Source organism: Ailuropoda melanoleuca, chromosome 1, assembly GCF_002007445.2.
Source record: "Ailuropoda melanoleuca isolate Jingjing chromosome 1, ASM200744v2, whole genome shotgun sequence".
Lineage (NCBI taxonomy): Eukaryota > Metazoa > Chordata > Mammalia > Carnivora > Ursidae > Ailuropoda > Ailuropoda melanoleuca.
Window position 1 is genome coordinate 205,698,874 of NC_048218.1, and position 19,176 is coordinate 205,718,049.

The following is a 19,176-nucleotide window of genomic DNA, read 5'->3' on the forward strand; positions in this document are numbered from 1 at the left end:
GGCGGTGGGGGTGAGGGAGCAAGAATCTTTTTTTTTTTTAAGAGCCTGCGGTGGGGGGGTAGGGGGAGAGGGAGAGAGAATCTTTTCTTTTTTGAGAGAGCTGGGGGAGGGGTGTGGGTTGTGGGGGGTGGGGCAAAGAGAAAATCTTAAGCAGGCTCCATGCCTATCAGGGAGCTGGAATCGGGGCTCCAGCTCATGACCCTGAGATCATGACCTGAGCCAACATCAGGAGTCAGTGGCTTAACTGACTGAGTCATCTAGGAGCTGGAAAAATGTGAAGGATATGCCAGGTAAAAGGAAAATTATCCCAAATGTAAAGTCTGAAAATGTAAGAAAGTATGATGATCTATGGAAATGGGTAAATCTGAACAAATACTGACTGAATAAAACAGTAATAATCTTTTGTGAAGTTAAAAACAAAGGCAAATTAAAATACGTGGCAGCATTGGTGTAAAAGTTAGGAAGAAATCAGAATTCATTTGTTTAAAGGTCTTACAAATATGCTTCCTGTAACATCTAGGATACTTGCTAAAAGACTAGAAATTGGCTGTAAAGCTTACAAGTTAGAAGGGGAAATAGAATAAGAAAAAAAAAACCTAAAAGAAGGCAAGAAAGACAAGCACAAAAAAAGGCAAAAAATCAATAAAAATAGATCAACAATTACAATAAATGTAAATGGACTAAATGTTCTAGTTAAAAAGCAAGAAGTTGTTACTATATGGTTTGTAAAAGATACACACTAAAAGACAAAGCTACCGAAATGGTTGAACATAAAAGAGTATGAGGGGCACCTGGGTGGTTCAGTCCTTAAACATCTGCATTCCTCTCAGGGCGTGATCCCAGAGTCCTGGGATCGAGCCCCACATTAGGCTCCTCTGCTGGGAGCCTGCTTCTTCCTTTCCCACTCCCCCTGCTTGTGTTCCCTCTCTCACTGGCTGTCTCTCTCTCTGTCAAATAAATGAATAAAATCTTAAAAAAAAATAAAACAATATGAAAGCATATCAGACTAATATAATCAAAAGAAAATTGGTTCAACTGTATTAATATTGCTAGAGATTGAGGACCACTACTACTTTTGTAATGGTAAGACTCAATTTATGAGCTTGATATGACATTTCTAATATTTTGCATGTAATTATGTAGCCTCAAAATATGTAAAACAAACTGACAGAACTACCAGGAAAACTGGCATAGAAGACTTTAACAATTCCTTTCTACCAAGCAGAAAAAAAATTAAGGTGTAGTGCATCCAATAGAAGTTTCTGAGATTATGGAAATATTCTGCTTTGCACTGTTCAATATAGTCACTAGAAATATATGGCTATTAAGCACTCGAAATGTAGGTAGTGTGACTGAGGAACTGAATTTTTAATTCAGTTTTAATTAAGTTAGATTTAAATAGCCATGTGTTTCTAGTGGCTTTTAGACAGCACAGATATACATTTTTTTCATCCGTGTATCTGTTAATACATTATATCAGTGTAGAGGCATGCCTCAATTTATTGAGCTTTGCTTTGTTGCACTTTGCAGATACTGTGTTTTGTTTTGTTTTTTAACAAATTGAAGGTTTTTGGCAGCCCTGTGTCAGGTCTCTCAGCTGCCATTTTTCCAACAGCATTTGCTCATTTTGTGTCTTTGTGTCCCAATTTGGTAATTCTCACAATATTTTAAACTTTTTCATTATTATTATATTTGTTATGGTGTTCTATGACCAGTAATTATGTTTGCTAAACACTCAGATGATGGTTAGCCTTTTTTTTCTTTTTTCCAATAAAGTATTTTTTAATTATGGTATGTACTTTTTTTGGATATAATGCTATTGTTCATTTAATAAAACTACAGTATAGTGTAAATTTATATGCACTGGGTAACAAAAAAATTCATTTTACATGCTTTATTATGATACTTGCTTTATTGTGGTGTTCTGGAACCAAATTTGCAATGTTTCCGAGGTATGCCTGTATAGAGAGATTAACGAAGAAAAAATGAAGAGAGCAAAGGAGCCCTGTTAGAAATGAAAGTGTGTTCTGGCAGTTGACTGTAGGCTGGGACCTTAGGTTGGGCTGTGGAACAGAGTATCTCCACATGCTTTCTCTGTGTGGCTTGGGATTCTTCAGGTGTTTTCCAGAGCCTGCCTGCCAGTGATTTGTTCCACTTGACATGGAGTGGAGCAGAGACAAACTGTTCCTAACAAACCCTTCTTGAATTGCAGATTCATGAGCAAAGTAGATGTTGTCTTAAGCCACTAAATACTGGGATTATTTGTTGAGTAGTAATTAGTGGTTGGAACAGGTACCTAGGGAATATGTTAAAACATTGAAAGATATTAAAAAATACCTTAAAAAAGGAGTGGCAGACTGTGTATGGATACATTTATCTATGGATTGGATGCAGACAAAATCTCTAAAGATATTTTTGTGAGACTTTTTTTTTTTTTTTTAGATTTTATTTATTTATTTGACGGAAAGCACAAGCAGGGGGAATGGCAGGCAGAGGGAGAGGGAGAAGCAGGCTCCCCACAGAGCAGGGGGAACCTGATGTGGGCCTCCATCCCAGGACCCCAGGACCATGACCTGAGCCAAAGGCAGAGCCACCCAGGTGCCTGTGAGACCTTTCAAGTGTATAAAGAATATCAGCATCCAGCATAGTCAAGATAATCCTCTAAAACAAGGAGGTAGGACTTGTTTTACCAAATATCAATAATTATTTTTTAAGAAGCTATGGTGGTTAAAACTGTAATATTGGGAAGGCAATATGAAAAATACCCTACAGAGCAAGACTAGAGATCCCAGACGCAGATTGCCATGTATGAAAATTTGATTCACTATGGAAATAGCATTACAAATCTTTGGGTAAATTGATGGATTTTTCATCATGTAATATTAGATCTGTTGAGTCCCATATGAAATTTTAGCCCTGTACCATACACAAATACCAATTCTAGTTGAGTTACTCAAATGTGAAAACAAAACTATGAAGTGTTTAAAAGACATTATTGTGGGATATTGATATTTTTTTCACCTGACCCAGAAGTTCAAATCATAAAAGAATTCTGATGAAACTCAACTACAATAATTTTTTTTAAGGATTTTATTTATTTATTTGACAGCAAGAGAGCACAAGCAGGGGGAACAGCAGAGGGAGAGGGAGAAGCAGGCTCCCCACTGAGCAGGGAGCCTGATGTGGGGCTCAGTCCCAGGACCCTGAGATCATGATCTGAGCCGAAGGCAGATGCTTAACCATCTGAGCCACCCAGGCGCCCCTACATTAATTTTTTAATAAAAAAATAAGTGCATTTTTAAAATGACACACAAATAAGGAGAAAATGTTTGCAACACGTATAGCATGGATAAAGATTAGTATCCAGAATTGTCAGAAATTCTGAGATAGAAAGGAAGTCACATAACCCAAAAGATAAACAGATAAAAGACTTGAGCTGGTAGTTCACTAAAGGAATTTGAATGGCCAATAAATACTTAAAAGATGCTTACCCTTGTTAGTAATCAAGGAAAATGTAGATGGAAACCATGATGACATATTTCAGACCTCCATGAGGGACAATATTTTAGTCTTGACAGTAGCAAGTATTGACATAGTTGAGAAACATCCGGAATACTTAGGTACTTCTGACAGGCGTGACATTTGTACAACTACTTTAGAAAACATTTGGCATTATTTACTGAAGTTCAAGCTGTGTATATACTCTATTAGCCTACAATTCCTTCCTAGGGCTATACCCTCAGGAAACTTGCCCATGTCTGCTAGGAGCCATGTACAGTCCTGTTCGTTGTAGCACTATTTGTAATGACAAAGATGGGGACACATCAGTAATGGAATGGAAAAGTAAATTGTGATAGTGTCACAGTGGAATACTATGCAGAAGTGAAAATTAATTACAACCATCTGCAGCAGCAGGATATTCTCAGGAGTTATGGAAGAAGGATTCCATTTATATAAAGTCCTAAGATAGGCAGAAGTAAAAAAAACCATATTTTTCTGGGGGGAAAAAGCATTTGGTGAAAATGTGAAAAAGATTGCTAGTGAAAAATCAAATTCAGGATAGTAGTTACTTTAGGGAGTTGTACAGAGGATTTCAGAGGTGATATTTGTATAACTGAGTGGTAGTTAATGGAGATTTGTTGCCGTTACCTGGTACATCTTACGTATTGTGTAAGTTTTCTTTTTTTTTTTTTTAACTATTCAGTATTAAAAAATCATGGTATCTCAGAAGTGACCTTAAATATTATCTAGTCCACCTTAGTCAGATACCTTTTTAGAATGTTATTTATTTAGTTTTTCACTCCAGCAGATTTAAGGTTTCTTAGCAACAGGGACCGTGTCTTAATGGTGACAGGTTTCACACCATAGTGGCAGGCCCATTGTATGATACTTGATCTGACAGTATGATAGAATATCCGAGCAGGACTGCCCCAGAAAATTCAGAAGTATGGGCAATGTAAGTGTACTTTTTATATTTCTTATTACCATCAGGAATACTCTTAAATATGGACTTTATGTAAACAAATTACAGAAAAATACATGTTTATTGAAGAAGTCAAACAAGCAATAGTTTACAAGGAAAGATTAAAATATCTCCTCCTCATCTCCCTGAGGTAAGTCATGTTAACAGCTTAGTTTGGTGAATATCTTTCCAGACCTTTTTGTGGGCTGAAACAAACATACACTCATGTATTTTCTCTTCTTTAGGAAAATGGGATCATAGTAAATATATTTCCCTAAAAGTTGGATTTTTAATCAGCATGATATGAGAACTCTTCCAAACCATACATACAGGTCTAACTCATTATTTTTAAAGGTAGTATAGTGTCATTTTTGGTTGTGCCATAATTTATTTAACTATTCCTTTATGAATAGACCTCGAGATTATTTCCAAACTTTGAATTTTTAAAGAATATTACCAGTAATCATTTTTGTATGGGTGTTAGTAAGTAATGCCATTTGTTTTTCCCGGAAGTGGGATTGCTAGGTGAAAGGGTTTTTAGTGACTTTTATGAGATTTCCTTCCATAGAGTTTGTAGTATTTTTCATTCCTTCCAGGAATGTTAATGAAAGTGCCAGTTTTATATCCTAGACACCTCTGAATGTAGTTTCTTATCCCTGTTTTTCAAGTGTGTCAGCCTGGTGGGTGAAAAGTGGTTTCCCTTGGTTGTATTTGCACTCCTAAGTGCTTCTTGACCACCTGCATTTCTGCTCTCATAATTACTTACAGTTTGCAGTTTTATTTGGGGTTATTTTTTTTCTTTCCATCTTATACTCTGTTTATAAATGTCCTCTCCCCATTTGTTTTTTTTTTTTACCCTTTGTTTATGGCATCATTCATGGCAGCTAACATTTTTTTCTATCTTGGTACTCTCAGTCATGCTTACTAAGATAATTTACATAAAGTAAAATTCACTTTTCAGGCATACGGTTGAGTGAGCTTTGATAAATGTGCAGCCATCATCATAATACCGAAATATAGAATATTTCCATCATCCCAGAAAGTGTTCTTTTGCATTCACTCTCCTTCCCCCAGCCCCTGGCAACCACTGATTTTTTTTTTTTTTAAGATTTTATTTATTCGTTTGAGAGAGAGAGACAGAGCACAAATGGGGAGAGGCAGAAGACGACTCCCAGCCAAGGTGGGAGCCCGACATGGGGCTCGATCCCAGGACACTGGGATAATGACCTGAGCTGAAGACAGACGCTTAACCATCTGAGCCACCTGGGCGCCCCTGCTGTCCCTATAGTTTTGCCTTTCCTGAATGTCATGTAAATGCAATAGAATAGGTGGCATTTTGTGTCTGGTTTCTTTAACATAGCATAATGATTTTGAGATCCATGTTGTTAGGCGTATCAATAATTTGTTCCCTTCTTACTGCTAATGTATGCTTGATGCATTAATTATTAATATATTAATAATGTAACAGTATTGTGTACACCCTAAGTCTGCTATAACAAAGTATTGCAAATTGAGGGGCTTACACACCAGAAGTGTACTGTCTTACAGTTCTAGAGGCTGGAAGTCTGAAATCAAGGTGTCTGCAGACTTGATGCCTTCTGAGGGCCACTACAGAGAATCTGTTCCAGGCTTCTCTCGTAGCTTCTGGTGGCCCCACGAATTTTCTTGGCTTGTGGTAACAGAATTCTGACCTTTGCCTCCATTGTCCCATAGTTGTCTTCTCCCTACGTGTGTCTTCACATCATCTTCCCTAAGTGCACTTCTGTCTCTGTCCAGGTCTCTCCCCTATTTTATAAGGACACCAAATCATATTTGATTAGAGCCCATATGATGACCTCATTTAACTCGATTACCTCTGTAAAGATTCTTCTCTCCAGATCAGATCACATTCCGAAGTACCGGGGGTTGGGACTTCAACATACCTTTTTGGGGAAATAAAATTCAACCCATAACATGTGGATGGACTGAGGTTTGTTTATTGATTCGCCAGTCGATGGACATTTGAATTGTTTCCATCTCAATAGATAGTTTAAAAGAGAAGAAGCAGCTTGATTTAACAACACCCCTCTTCTGCCTTTCGCTTAGTGCTTAGATCCTGAGCCACCTTCCTGTGCTAAGCAAGCAACAAAATGCTGGGCCGCAGAAAGGCTAATGAGGCTTGAAAAAGCTAGAGATGAGCGACTGAAAGTGAAAAGCAGAACATGGGATGAAAGGGGCTTGTCCAACAATCTGCTGTTCTGTTTTGTTTCATTTGTATTTATCTTTTACATTAAACTTTTATTTAAATCCTTTTTGGGGGGATAGTTAAGCTTTAAACCCACGTGTTTCAATAACGAACTGAGTTGAGTCACTGGAGTAGGTCATGGCCAAGCTTACTTGTTCGTTTCTGTGCCATTTGGGTTCATTTTGTCCTGTTTCTCCAGACACTAAGTCCTGGCCCCAGCAGTTCTTTCACAGCTCTTTCCTCTCAGTGTCTTGGTCTCAGTGTCTATCCTTGTGGATAGAGAAGCAGCCTTGAAGAAAGTGTATCCATATAAAAGAACCGGAAGCTTTGGGGGTTGAGGACTGAAATGAACATGCAGTGAGTGATGCATGGGGGTCAAAGGGAGCTGTGGGGAGACTCCCCACATATTGACGTTAGTAATGTTGAGCTTCAGCTGTAGTGATTTTCCTCCTCAGGGACAGATCATAAAAATGAACCGTGTAAGGAAAATACCAGTAGGCTTCATCAAATCATGTCCGTAATCATTTATGAAGGATTTAGTTGGTGTCATTCACTCTACTAGCTGCTTGGGTGCAGAGGTAAATGAGTTGAGCCCTGTAGGTCCTGCTGAGGAATTGTGTCTTTGTTTGTCTTGGAGAATATGCCAAGCGTGAAGTGCAGGTAATAAGACATTATGTACAATAGGATTTCAACTTTGTGGAAAAACCTACTAAGTTAAAAGTTTAAAAAAAAAAAAAATACACCAGAATTCTAATAGCTTTTTTCATAATGGTGGTATTTCACAGAACTTTTTCTTTCTACTTTTCAGTATTTTCTTATCATACTGTACGTGTGTGTGTAATTTGCAGCATCAGAATATAAAAGAGTCTGCTTTAAAAAAAAAAGAAACTAGGTAATTCTAGGCACTCTTGGACCTACTGGACCCATAGTTTTCTTTACCTGATGTTTGGAAGCGACAGCGACTGACCCTGTGTCTGATTCTTCCTTCAGCACAGGAGGAAACGCCGCTCCACACCTTTGACTTCTTCCACACCACCCCCACAAGCGACAGAGAAAAGCTCTTACTTGCAGACCACAGAGCTCTCGCTGTGGACCGTGGTGGCTGCCATTCAAGCCGTGGAGAAGAAGATGGAGTCCCAGGCCGCCCGGCTGCAGAGCCTGGAGGGGCGGACGGGGACAGCCGAGAAGAAGCTGGCGGACTGCGAGAAGACGGCCGTGGAGTTCGGGAACCAGCTGGAGGGCAAGTGGGCCGTGCTGGGGACCCTGCTGCAGGAGTACGGGCTGCTCCAGAGGCGGCTGGAGAACATGGAGAACCTGCTGAGAAACAGCAACTTCTGGGTCCTGCGGCTGCCCCCGGGCAGCAGTGGAGAGGTCCCTAAGGTAGTCCCCTTGGGAATTGAAGGTTAGCCTAGGGCGCCTGGGTGGCTCAGTCGGTTAAGCGTCTGCCTTCACCTCGGGTCATGATCCCGGAGTCCTGGCATCGAGTCCCAGTTTGGGCTCCCTTCTCAGCAGGGAGTCTGCTTCTCCCTCTGCCCTTCACCCTGCTTGTTCTCTCTCTTGCTCACTCTTTCTCTCAAATAAATAAAAATCTTAAAAAAAAATGTCACCTGTGAGCAACCTCCTTAAAAAAAACAAACAAAAGACCCTAAATGGGGAGCCTTCCCCTTTATTATTTAAGATTCTGAGTTGCTGGCTTTTCTTTCATGACTATGATGGGAGACACTCACTGTACGACATTTGTGATTACAGGTGTCCAGGTCACTTGAAAATGATGGAGTCTGTTTCTCAGAGCAGGAATGGGAAAATCTGGAGGACTGGCAGAAGGAGCTCTACAGAAATGTGATGAAGAGCAACTATGAGACTCTAGTCTCTCTCAGTAAGTAGCACTTTTCTCCCGAGAATTCTCTTTCAGACATCTTTACATCCCTGGCCAAGTAGCTTGTGACTCAGACTACACCTGTGATTCTAGTTGGCTTTGGGTCCTCTCTCGGTCTCGGCTGGGTTGAGAAATGGGAGTCTCCAAAAAAAAAAAAAGAGAGAAAGGAAGAGAGGGGGAAGCAAAACGTAAGAGATTCTTAACGATAGAGAACACACTGAGGATTGATGGAGGGAGGTGGGCAGGGGAGTGGGCTAGATGTGTGATGGGCGTTAAGGAGGGCACTTGTGTTGAGCACGGGTTAGTTATATGTAAGTGATGAATCACCAAATTCTGAAAACTAATATATATTACACTATATGTTAACTAAGTAGAATTTAAATAAAAATTTGAAAAATAAGAAAAAAGAAATGGGAGTCTTTAGGTCCTCAATTCATGAAGACTTTTGGAAAGGTCTTGGTGTTGTATATTTCTTATTACTTTTCTGTGGTCACATAGGTCTTGATAATATTTACTAGTAGAAAAGATGTCGTCATTATAGTGTAATGTGCATTGTAGTGTAATGTGACCAGGGTTCCTCATACTGTTTTTAATACTTAAAACTGTTTGACAGGAAATCCTTTGTAACCTGAGATGAGGCAGGCAGCACAAGTTAACCAAAAAATATTTCTTGGCCTTGGCTGGAATTACATTCAGTCCCTGTGAGCTCAGTGTCTATTTTGTGTTAATTAGAAGTGCTGCTTAATACATATACATCTTTATATATAAAATATTAGCTATTAGATTTTGGTAGACAAAATTTTTTTTTAATACTTTATTCATTTATTGGAGAGAGAGAGTGAGCATGGGAATAGAGGGAGAGGGACAGACAGACTGCATGGAGCCTGACATGGGGCTCGACCCTACAACCCTGAGACCATGACCTGAGCCAGAACCAAGTGTCGGGCACTCAACTGACTGAGCCACCCAGGGACCTCTGACAAAATCTTTTAACACTGAGGTCCATGGAGGAGTGTCAAAAAGGCCAGTGTGACTGGAGCAGAGAAGGAAATAGCAGAGGGGAGTCTGTGACGTGGGCCGAGTTCTGTGCTCTGCTAGTGGCTTTTTCCTAGTCTGTCCCAGCTGGGGATAATGGTGCCCCCTCACCTCGCAGTGTGTCAGCGTGGGTGAAATGATATACGCTGAAAGGAGGTGGCACTTGAGACCATGTACGAGTGAGGACAGGGTGGTGCGGAAAAGGGAGTGGGCTGGGGAGCCTGACTGCCGGAGCCACGGTGACTAATGAAGGAGCGTCGGAGGCAGCCGCTGACTGAGTAGATGTTTTGAATTGGCTCTCATTTCCCAGTTGTCCCAAGCTGCCACTGGCGGGAAAGTGGGAAGAACAGTAGTCTTTTAATCTTTTGAACTTTTAATATGAGCCCCATGACATTGGTCACCTTGCTCATTGGCAACTGACCAGTGCGCAGTGAGCTTTTACTATCTCCTGGGCTCACACTGTGCCTATTCCAACCCAGAGGTCCTTGGCCAGCCAGAAGGAGAAGCGGAATTGGGTGCAGGGATGCTGGGTGACTTGGAGGAGGAAGGTCCTGGTGATGTCCACCCAGGTGAGTGGATCCAGTATATTCCGTCCCTCTCTCCACTCCTTGCAGCCTATAATGAGCTTCCCCACTGCTAAACTGCCAAACACTGATTATCAGCAACCTCATCTGGTATTATTTATTTTAGATTTGTTTATGGTTTTTGTAAGTTCACCTAACATGTATGTATCTTCATTTATTACCACCAGGGAGTCCTAGTCCTTAAGTGTTGTGACCATACCCTACTTCATGTCTACACTACTGTACAGAATAGAGTAGCTCTAGTGAAAACCTGCTGGAGATTGAGGTTGGTCAGATCTTAGGAGTGAAGCTGTCTGGGTGAGAGGCAGGCAAAGCATTTATAAGCCAGCTATTTGGGGGGAATGTGCAGGAAGACTGGGGCTGGATACGTGAATATTTAAGCATTAGGTTTAAGGGTGGTTGTTGGTGGTGTTTTTTTTTAATCGTTCACATTTATTATTTTTAAACTCTTAAATTAGTGTAGTTATAGTATATTTTGCCATTTTTTACAGGAATTGAATACAAATTTATGGACAACCTTAGAGAACTATCATTTATAACATCGTTCTAGAAAAATAATCTGTTCAGATTTCTCTACCTGAAAATGGGTTTAGTTTTTCAGGTCTTAGAACCCAATGTCCTTCTCCAAATTGCCTACTGCCCTTATCCTGGGGTGCTTTGATTTGAGCTCTTCTGAAATTCACAGGTGTTTGTTTAGCTCTGAAGAAACCGGCAGTGCCAGAATGTGATCTTTTTTGTTGGTCTTTCTCTCGGCAGCAGAAGGGGTTATGATCAAGCAGGAGATCCAGTATGCTCAGGAAGGCTCTGCGGATCTTCCTGGAGAGTTCTCTGGCATTGCTGAAGAGCAGGCTTTCCTGAGCCCAGAACATGCTGAACTCTGGGATGGTCAGGGTGGTTCTGTCCTCTTGGATTCAGGCCCCGGGGACACTCATCTGGCGGATCCCATTGAGGGCAGTAGAGACCCTAGCAGTGGCAGGACTCTGAGCTGCCCGCCGAAGCAGAAACCTAGTAGGCAGCTGCAGCCGGGTCAGGAGTGCGGGCAGGGCCTAAAGCTGAAAAGGGACACTTCTGGCCGCTATGAATGTTCCGAGTGCGAGATCAGCTTCCACTGTAAACAGCAGCTAGCTGCACATCTGCAGACCCACTCAGGGTGGGGGACTTACACGTCATCGGAGCCAGAGGAGGGCCTCAGAGCCCGGCCACAACTTAAGCCCCAGTCCAAGCGGGCAAAGCTGCATCAGTGTGACGTGTGCTCGAGGAGCTTCAGCTGCAGGGTGAGCCTGGTGACCCACCAGCGCTGCCACTTGCAGGAGGGGCCCAGTGCTGGCCACTGTGTCCAGGAGAGGTTCTCGCCCAACAGCCTGGTTGCCCTGCCTGGCCACATCCCTTGGAGGAAGAGCCGGAGTTCCCTCATCTGCGGTTACTGCGGCAAGAGCTTCAGCCATCCATCTGATCTGGTGCGGCACCAGCGCATCCACACGGGCGAGCGGCCCTACAGCTGCTCAGAGTGTGAGAAGAGCTTTGTCCAGAAGCAGCACCTTCTGCAGCACCAGAAGATCCACCAGCGGGAGCGGGGCGGGCTGGCCCTGGAGCCTGGAAGGCCCAATGGCCTGCTTTAAGAGTGCCAGCCCCTTATCCGTCCAGGGCGGGGGGCAGAAGGGGCTGGCATTGGTCCCCCCGTAGAGACACTGTGCAGAGTCAGGGACTGACTTCTTCCTGAGGAGAGTCACTTTGATTCGCCTTCCCTTGGCTGAGCACCAGGCCAGGCCCAGAGGCTGTCCTTTGAACTGTGGAAGAGGAGGAGTCCGGGGCCACTCCTCTCTCTGCCGTCTCTACCCTGCTGTGGAGCTTGCTGTCTCTGGCACCTTCAGGTCTTCGGTTTTCCCATCGGGGCTGATAATCGTGGGCTGGGGTTGGCTCTCTGACCCTGTAGGGACTGGTGGCTGGTTCCAAGTCCTGTCGCAGCATTTCAGGTCTTCCCATGAGGTTGGGTCAGGTCAGTGGAGCAAGCAGGTATGTGGAAGAGTCCTGGGACGCATAACCCTCTCTTTCCTCTTCTTTTGTAGTCTCTTTGTTAAAACTAAGTAGAAGAAATAATTTAAATGACTGCTTACCCTGTTCTGAGGAAACTTTTTTGGAATTAGATTTTAGTTGATTTAAAAAAATACAGTCTGACACTTGTTTTTTTTTTTTTTAATTTCCAGCATTGTAGAAGTTGTTCCTAACATGGGGACTGGGCCTACCCTCCACGAGGGATTTGTTTATGGGGCTCTTTTAGCCCATCCACACTTAGTTAGGTCAGGTATCGGGGTAGAGTGCTGAGCTCCTTGTGGTGGTCCTTGCTCATATGGGGCTAACCGAAACCAGAGGGGCAAGAGGAGGAGAGTGGTAGGGGAAGACCCCAAAACCCCTGCTGAGAATGAAGAGTCCTGTGACAGAGCCAAGAACGGGCTGCTGCTGCTCGGGAATCCGGGTTTCTCACCATCATCCTCTTCCCCTTCCAACGTGGTCCCCGCTGGGTTCTGCTGCCGCCCAGGTAGAAGACTGCTGCGTTACTTCGGTTGTCTGACTTGTTCCAGTGGGTATTGGAGTTCGTTCTTATTACACCAGTTGTTTCTTGAGATTGTGTAGATTACACATTTTCCAAATTAGTTCTGGGATCGACTGTTCCAGGGGTGATGGAGAAAAAGCACAAAAATGCTTGTTTCTCAGGAGTGTTGAATGCCTGCCCCACTGTTGTTTGGGGAGATGGGAGTGGGCTTCTGGGTCCGATGTGAATGTCCCCTGTGATGATTTACAGTTGCCTAGAATAAAACTTGCTACTAGCGAAAATAAAAACAAAGAAGCTCATGTTGGATATTTTTCTCCCTTTGTCAAGAATACCAAGGTGGAGGAGGTGGCGGACGTGGAGCAGTGACAGAGGCCCGAAGTCCCAGCCTGGCCTGCATTTTTATTTAAATCTAAGACAGATGAGCAGAGGGCATGTATGAGAGTATTCTTGGGACCCTCTGTGTTGTGGTCGAGGGCTGCAGACAGTCTGGGTTTTGGTGTTGGAGATGGTAGGAAGGTAGGGCAGGTAAGCTATGGTATGCGCCGGGGACTACTGGGTAGCACTTACAGATATCGGCTTAGAGAAATGTATAATGCTGAGTGGGAAAATGTAAGAGATTGAATGAGATCTATGTCAAAACTATTTATGTACATTAAAAATGCACATACACAAAACAACATTTGGCAAGAACACGTAGAAACCCAAAGTTAAACCTTAAAGGCATTACAGTTGCCTGTGGGAGCAGTGAGTGGGATATGAGAATAAAAAGGAATAAATAAAATAAATAGATAAAAGTAAACTTGGGTCCTTGTAGTATGGGATTGTCTTGGTGGAGCAACTGAACATGGAGGGAAATTGTAGGGCAGGCACTGCTCAGCTGAGGTGTTCAGCTTCACTAGATGTAGGACAACCTAAGGAGCTACTCTCCTAAATTCCTTCTGTATTCTCCTCGCCTCAGACTTTGGCATCATAGATTCCCCTATACCTCATCCTTGATTATTTTGACGTCCCAATTGAGTGGTATGTATGTATATATGTATTATGTATTTAGAGAGCATGAGTTGGGGTGGGAGAGCACGAGGAAGAGGGAGAAAGAATCTCAAGCAGACACCGTGCCAGGCGTGGAGCCTGATGCAGGACTCTTCTCATTTGACCTGAGCCAAAACCAAGAGCCAGATGCCCAGCCGACTGAGCCACACAGGTGCCCCCCAGTTGAGTGTTTTAATGTGACCAGTCTTTGTTTTGCATTGTGGGGAGAAAAACAAAGTACAGGATAGGGTTCTGGTTCTCTGGCAATGTTGTTTTCCTTGAGGCAGGAGAATAATTGCATTAGGCAGTTGGACCACAGTAATAATGGCTAATATTTACTGAGCGCTCAGTGTATGAGGCACTCTTTTTAAAACGGACTTAATTCTCACATAACCCTATGTGGTGGGTATGATTATACTCCGTTTTATACACGAGATGTGGGAAGCATTCGGAGGCGTGAAGTAGCAGGTGGTGGTGGCTGGGAACCCAGGCCATCTTGCTTTAGATCCTGCACACTTGACCGTGGGTGCTGTTGCTTCTGGTTGACCACAGTCAGGCACTTCGGGTCCAGGCTGGATTTTGAGTCCTTGTTACCCAAAGTGGACCGTGGGCCATCAGTATTGGCATATCTTGGGAGCTTGGTGGAAATGCAGACTCAGACCCACTGAATCAGAATCTGGAGATGTTTTTTAAAGATTTTACTCAAGTGAGAGAGGGAGATGAATAGGGGGGAGAGCAGAGGAAGAAGCAGACTCCCCGCCGAGCAGGGAGCCCAGCGTGGGGCTCGATCCCTGGACCCCGGGACCATGACCTGAGCTGAAGACAGATGCTTAACCACCTGAGCCACCCAGGTGCCTCAGAATCTGGAGATTTTAACAAGATCTCCAGATTAGTCTCTACACAGAAATACCTTCTTGAGAGAGAACAAAATATCAACCTCCTTCCTGCTTTAACTGTTCATCAATCACCAGCTCTGCTAGGTGCTGAGAAGGAAACCGGAAGTGGAGCTCTCTGAAGGATAGAGATGATCAAGTTAGGTTAAATCAACACGAGGAAGAATTAAATGCCAAACATTAGTGACTCCAATCTGTGTATCCTTGTGTTCCTACAGGTAGGGTCCTGATCATTACGCACCTAAACTCTCCAATAACCCAACTGCTCTCCTGCCCTTAACCTTTTTGCTACCAGAGTTAACGTCCTGTCCCATGAATTGGGACATGGGCTCTCCTCCAAGACTTATAAGGATGTGACTGGCTACTGGTAAAGAGCAAGCTTTTTAGTATAGAACTTACACTTTGACAGAGCTAACCTGCTCCGAATTTTTTCACCTTTCACTGTGCTGCTGCCACGTCGGGCTTCCTGCCATTTAGTGAGTAAGCCATGCTTTCCATTTTCCAGGAATTCCCTTCTCTGTGAACCACATTCTATTTATTTTAAACCGCTCAGTTTATAAGCCCCCCCTTTTTTTAAGATTTTATTTATTTATGTGACAGAGAGCCAGCGAGAGGGAACACAGCAGGGGAGTGGGAGAGGAAGAGGCGGGCTCCCAGCGGAGAAGCCCGATGTGGGACTCGATCCTGGAGCGCCAGGATCACGCCCTGAGCCAAAGGCAGTCGCTTAACGACTGCGCTACCCAGGCACCCCTATAAGCCCCCTTCTATGAAAGCTTCCCTCATTTGTCTTTTTTATTCAACAAATATATATCAAACACCTGATACCTAGGCACTGTTTTAAACACTTGGGATACGTAAGTGTACAAAACAGGTCTTTGCCCTAGTTGAATTTACATTCTATCAAAATCTGTCTCCTCCCTGTGCTGCACATTGGCATATCCCTTTCCCAGACTAGTGCAAGATTCCATTGTTTGTGTGTGCACTCATAAGTGAGTAGCCCCCACGTGCAAGGCCTGCAAGAGGCATACACAGTTAAGTGCGAGATCTTGCTCTTGGGTTTACAGGCTGTTAAGGGAATCTAAAACAATTAGAAAATTACATGTCCCAAGTGAGGCTATAGGTCTAAATTCAGAGAACAATTATATTTAGTTGCGAGGTGTTGGGGAAGACTGTGAGAGGTGACTTTGGAACTGGACCTTTAAGGTTGGGAAGAAGGACATTGTAGTTGGAGCAACAAGAGCAAGAGGGCACTAAATCCTTTGATTTGGCTGGAGGATAGGATGTGAGAAGGGGAGTAGTGGGGGATGTGGTTGGAAAGATAGGTTGGGATCAGGCTAAGGAGTTTGGATTTTATTGAGTTAGTAATGGAGAGCTGAGAGTGAGCAAAAGGGTGACCTGATTCTAGTTGTGATTTGGGAATAAACCTAATGAGAGTTCTATCATGTTTTTGTTTTTGGTTGGGGTGGGGGATGTTAGGAGATTTCTGAGACCAACAAGAGCCAACGAGGACTTGACTGGGTGCAGCTGCAGCGGGGAAGAGAACCACAGACAAGGATGGATGGACAAGACCGTCAAGGCAGGATCCACGGGATGTGATGCTTTTTGAACAGGGACCAGACTCCACAGCTCTGCGCACTGGGGCTTTGCACGTTGATGCTCACCACATTTGTTGAATGAACATGTATAATGGCTATTCACAGAATAGGGGGCTCAGTATTGTCTGAACTAGGGAAAGCTCCATGGAGGAAAGGGGACTTGGTTTTACTTCTGGTCTTCTCTGCTAATGCTTACTTTCCTAATGCTTTATAACTCTGGGTAGGTCTGCTTTCTAATCTAAATAACATGCCTGGAAATTGGGGGGGGGTGTGTTCTAGGCATTCTTTCTCCGAGCTCCCCTTATGTCTTCGCTGAGAACGTGCTTGGTGGGGACACTAGCACTTGAGTATCTTGACCCCACTTGAGTGACCCTAGGTAGTGTTTTTTGGCCCTCAACTTTTGAGGATACCACCTTCTGCAGGAGAGGCTTGGTGATGGACTGTTTCAGTGACCTGCACCTTGGAGTCACCCCTGTTCCTTCAGGGTCTGCACCTCCACTTGGGAAATCCAGTGTCAGCTCACCGAGAGGTTATTCAGGCTCAGGAGGTCTTATCCAAAAAAGAGCAAACACAGGAAACGTTAATTTTTTTTTAAAGATTTTATTTATTTATTCGACAGAGAGACAGCCAGCGAGAGAGGGAACACAAGCAGGCAGAGTGGGAGAGGAAGAGGCAGTCTCCCAGCGGAGGAGCCTGATGTGGGGCTCAATCCCAGAACGCCGGGATCACGCCCTGAGCTGAAGGCAGACACTTAACCGCTGCGCCACCCAGGCGCCCCTGGAAACGTTAATAATTAAGGATGCGGGTAATTGTAGTTTATATTCGAGCTATACCAGGCTGGTCTGCTCAACAAACCACGTCATGGTGTAAAGGTTTTGTGCTTTTTGTTTAAAATATTTATAAAATCAGAGTATGGGAATGGGAGGCAGCTGTAGGAACGTGATAAACAGTGTGTCTCACAGTGTGATCACCATGCCAGTAGAATCAGCATCACCTGGGAACTAGTTAGAAATGCAAATTCTGCCACCGCCACCCTCTCCAGCCTCAGACCCGGACACTGATACAGGTGCCCTACAGTGTGTTGTAACAAGCACACCAGGGGCGCATGATGCACACTGAAGTCTGAGTACCGCTGACTTAAAAAAACTTTCTAAAAATCTAAGCTGTCAAAAAGTAGAGCACTCCTCCCTGAACAGTTTGTTAAATACTGTTTTCTTCCTCTCCAATCCATTTTCCAGACTCTTTGCACTGGGCATTAAATCTTACAAGCTCACAACTTACCAGTATTTTATAATCCTTAATACTTTAGTCTGATCGACCCGCCTGAGATTCTAAGGATGCCCCTAATGCTTTCAGCACATATTTGTAAGTTAGTCGGTTGGGTTATTTCAACAAGGATCTCCACAAGAATGATGCTATATATTGATTGTATTTCTTAAAGTAAACTTCCCCAGCTTGCCCTAACGTCTAGGGGTGTACCTTACTTGGAGAAGGTATCAGTTTCTTTATTATATGTCAGTTGACCATGCTTTTGCTTGGATCAGATAGATGGGCAAATAATTTTCTCCCCTTCCTCCAAAAGGAGAAAATACTAAAAAAGAAAAACTGCAGAATAATTTGTCCAGGAGTTTATACGCTCTAGGCTCTAAGACTAGGTATGAACGGGAAATGCAGGAAAGATAGAATATAAAACTTGAACTGCATATAGCATGTTTTACTTTATATTCAGTGGTTAACTCTGGTTTTCCAAAGTAAGGCTCTTGGGTTACAGATGAGGAAGATGGGTCCCAGCTTGAGTGGTTTATTCGAGATGTGTCAGGGTCTCAGTTAAGTGTTGAATTTACTCTTGCTGCACTCTCAGCCTGGAGCCAAAGCTACAGAAGATCCCCGCCTGGTGGCTGATGCGCAAGTGGAGACTGGGTGTGGCATAGAAGGCTCCAGAGGGCTCGGAGAAGCATCCCTGAGCAGTGTCTGCTGGGGAAGTAGGTCCCTGGGAAAGGAGGAGGAGTCCCAGGATTCCCAAAAGGCATTTGGGGAAGGGAGAGAGAGGTTTTGTGGGGTTTTTTTTTGTTTTGTTTTTAATGAAATAAATTTTTCCTGAGGTCTGTTTGTTCTGGGAAACTAAAGTAGTTTTATTTATTTTTTTTAAGATTTTATTTATTTGAGAGAGAGTGAGCGAGGGAGAGCACAAGCAGGTAGGAGAGGGAGAAGCAGGCTCCCTGTTGAGCAGGGAGTCCCACGTGGGGCTTGATGCCAGGACCCTGAGATCATGACGGAAGGCAGCGCTTAACCGACTGAGCCACCCTGGCGCCCCAACAGTAGTTTTAAAACCTGTTTCTGTCCCACCCTACCCCACCGCCGGGCATAACGCGTATACCCAAACTAAGTCACTTTGGGTGCTTTAGAGGCGTTAAAACGGTAAGTCTACATATACTTCAGATTTCCCGGCAAGGACTGCCCTTCCTCTCCCACACAGAGGGAAACTCCCACATTTTCTTAGTGTCCTTCCTGACTCGATTCTCCCTAGTGGGACGCTGGGGCCCCAACGTCCTGGAGGGGGGTTAGGGCCAGGGCTGGGCCCACCAAGCTGCACCTGCACAAGGTCCGCGGGGAGTCCGCCGCCAGCGTCCACTCCCGCGGCCCAGGCCAGGGTGCGGGGACGGCCTCCCCACGGGTGACCCCCGAGGCCGCGAGGGCCGGCGGGCGCGCGCGAAGGCCGTGGGCCGCGGGAGTGCGGTCCTTCGGGCTATAGGGGGCGCTGTGCGCACCCTCGGGCCCGGCCGCGAGCGCAGCTCTTGTTTAAAGGGCCGACGGGGCACGTGGCTCGGACGCAGCTCGCGGCCGCCCGGCAGGAGCTCCGAGGCTGGGCGGCTCCGCTCCGCCTCCGCCGCCGCTGCGCGCTGCGCCAGGCCCGACAGGCCAGGCCG

At 44.3% G+C, this 19,176-nt stretch overlaps 2 protein-coding genes across 6 annotated transcripts in view; both read left to right on the forward strand.

Annotated features, from left to right (window-relative positions):
* ZNF212 (zinc finger protein 212) overlaps window positions 1–13,013 on the forward strand; it is a 14,738-nt gene extending 1,725 nt beyond the window's left edge. The window contains exons 1-6 of one of the 5 annotated variants that reach the window (XM_019804375.2): window positions 2,494–2,674; window positions 4,492–4,613; window positions 7,682–8,066; window positions 8,436–8,562; window positions 10,077–10,166; window positions 10,941–13,013. In XM_019804375.2, coding sequence (XP_019659934.2) covers window positions 4,540–4,613; window positions 7,682–8,066; window positions 8,436–8,562; window positions 10,077–10,166; window positions 10,941–11,800 — 1,536 coding nt within the window. In that variant the 5' untranslated portion in view covers window positions 2,494–2,674; window positions 4,492–4,539 and the 3' untranslated portion in view covers window positions 11,801–13,013. Of the gene's footprint in view, window positions 1–2,493; window positions 2,675–4,487; window positions 4,614–7,676; window positions 8,067–8,435; window positions 8,563–10,076; window positions 10,167–10,937 lie in introns of those variants that run through there. The other 4 variants (XM_019804374.2, XM_034639112.1, XM_019804376.2 and 1 more) reach the window with 4 other exon arrangements.
* Window positions 13,014–17,033: 4,020 nt separating this feature from the next.
* ZNF783 (zinc finger family member 783) overlaps window positions 17,034–19,176 on the forward strand; it is a 20,535-nt gene continuing 18,392 nt past the window's right edge. Inside the window, exon 1 of the mRNA XM_034639298.1 lies at window positions 17,034–17,054. Within this exon, the coding sequence (XP_034495189.1) occupies window positions 17,049–17,054 (6 nt within the window). The 5' untranslated portion in view covers window positions 17,034–17,048. The remainder of the gene's footprint in view (window positions 17,055–19,176) is intronic.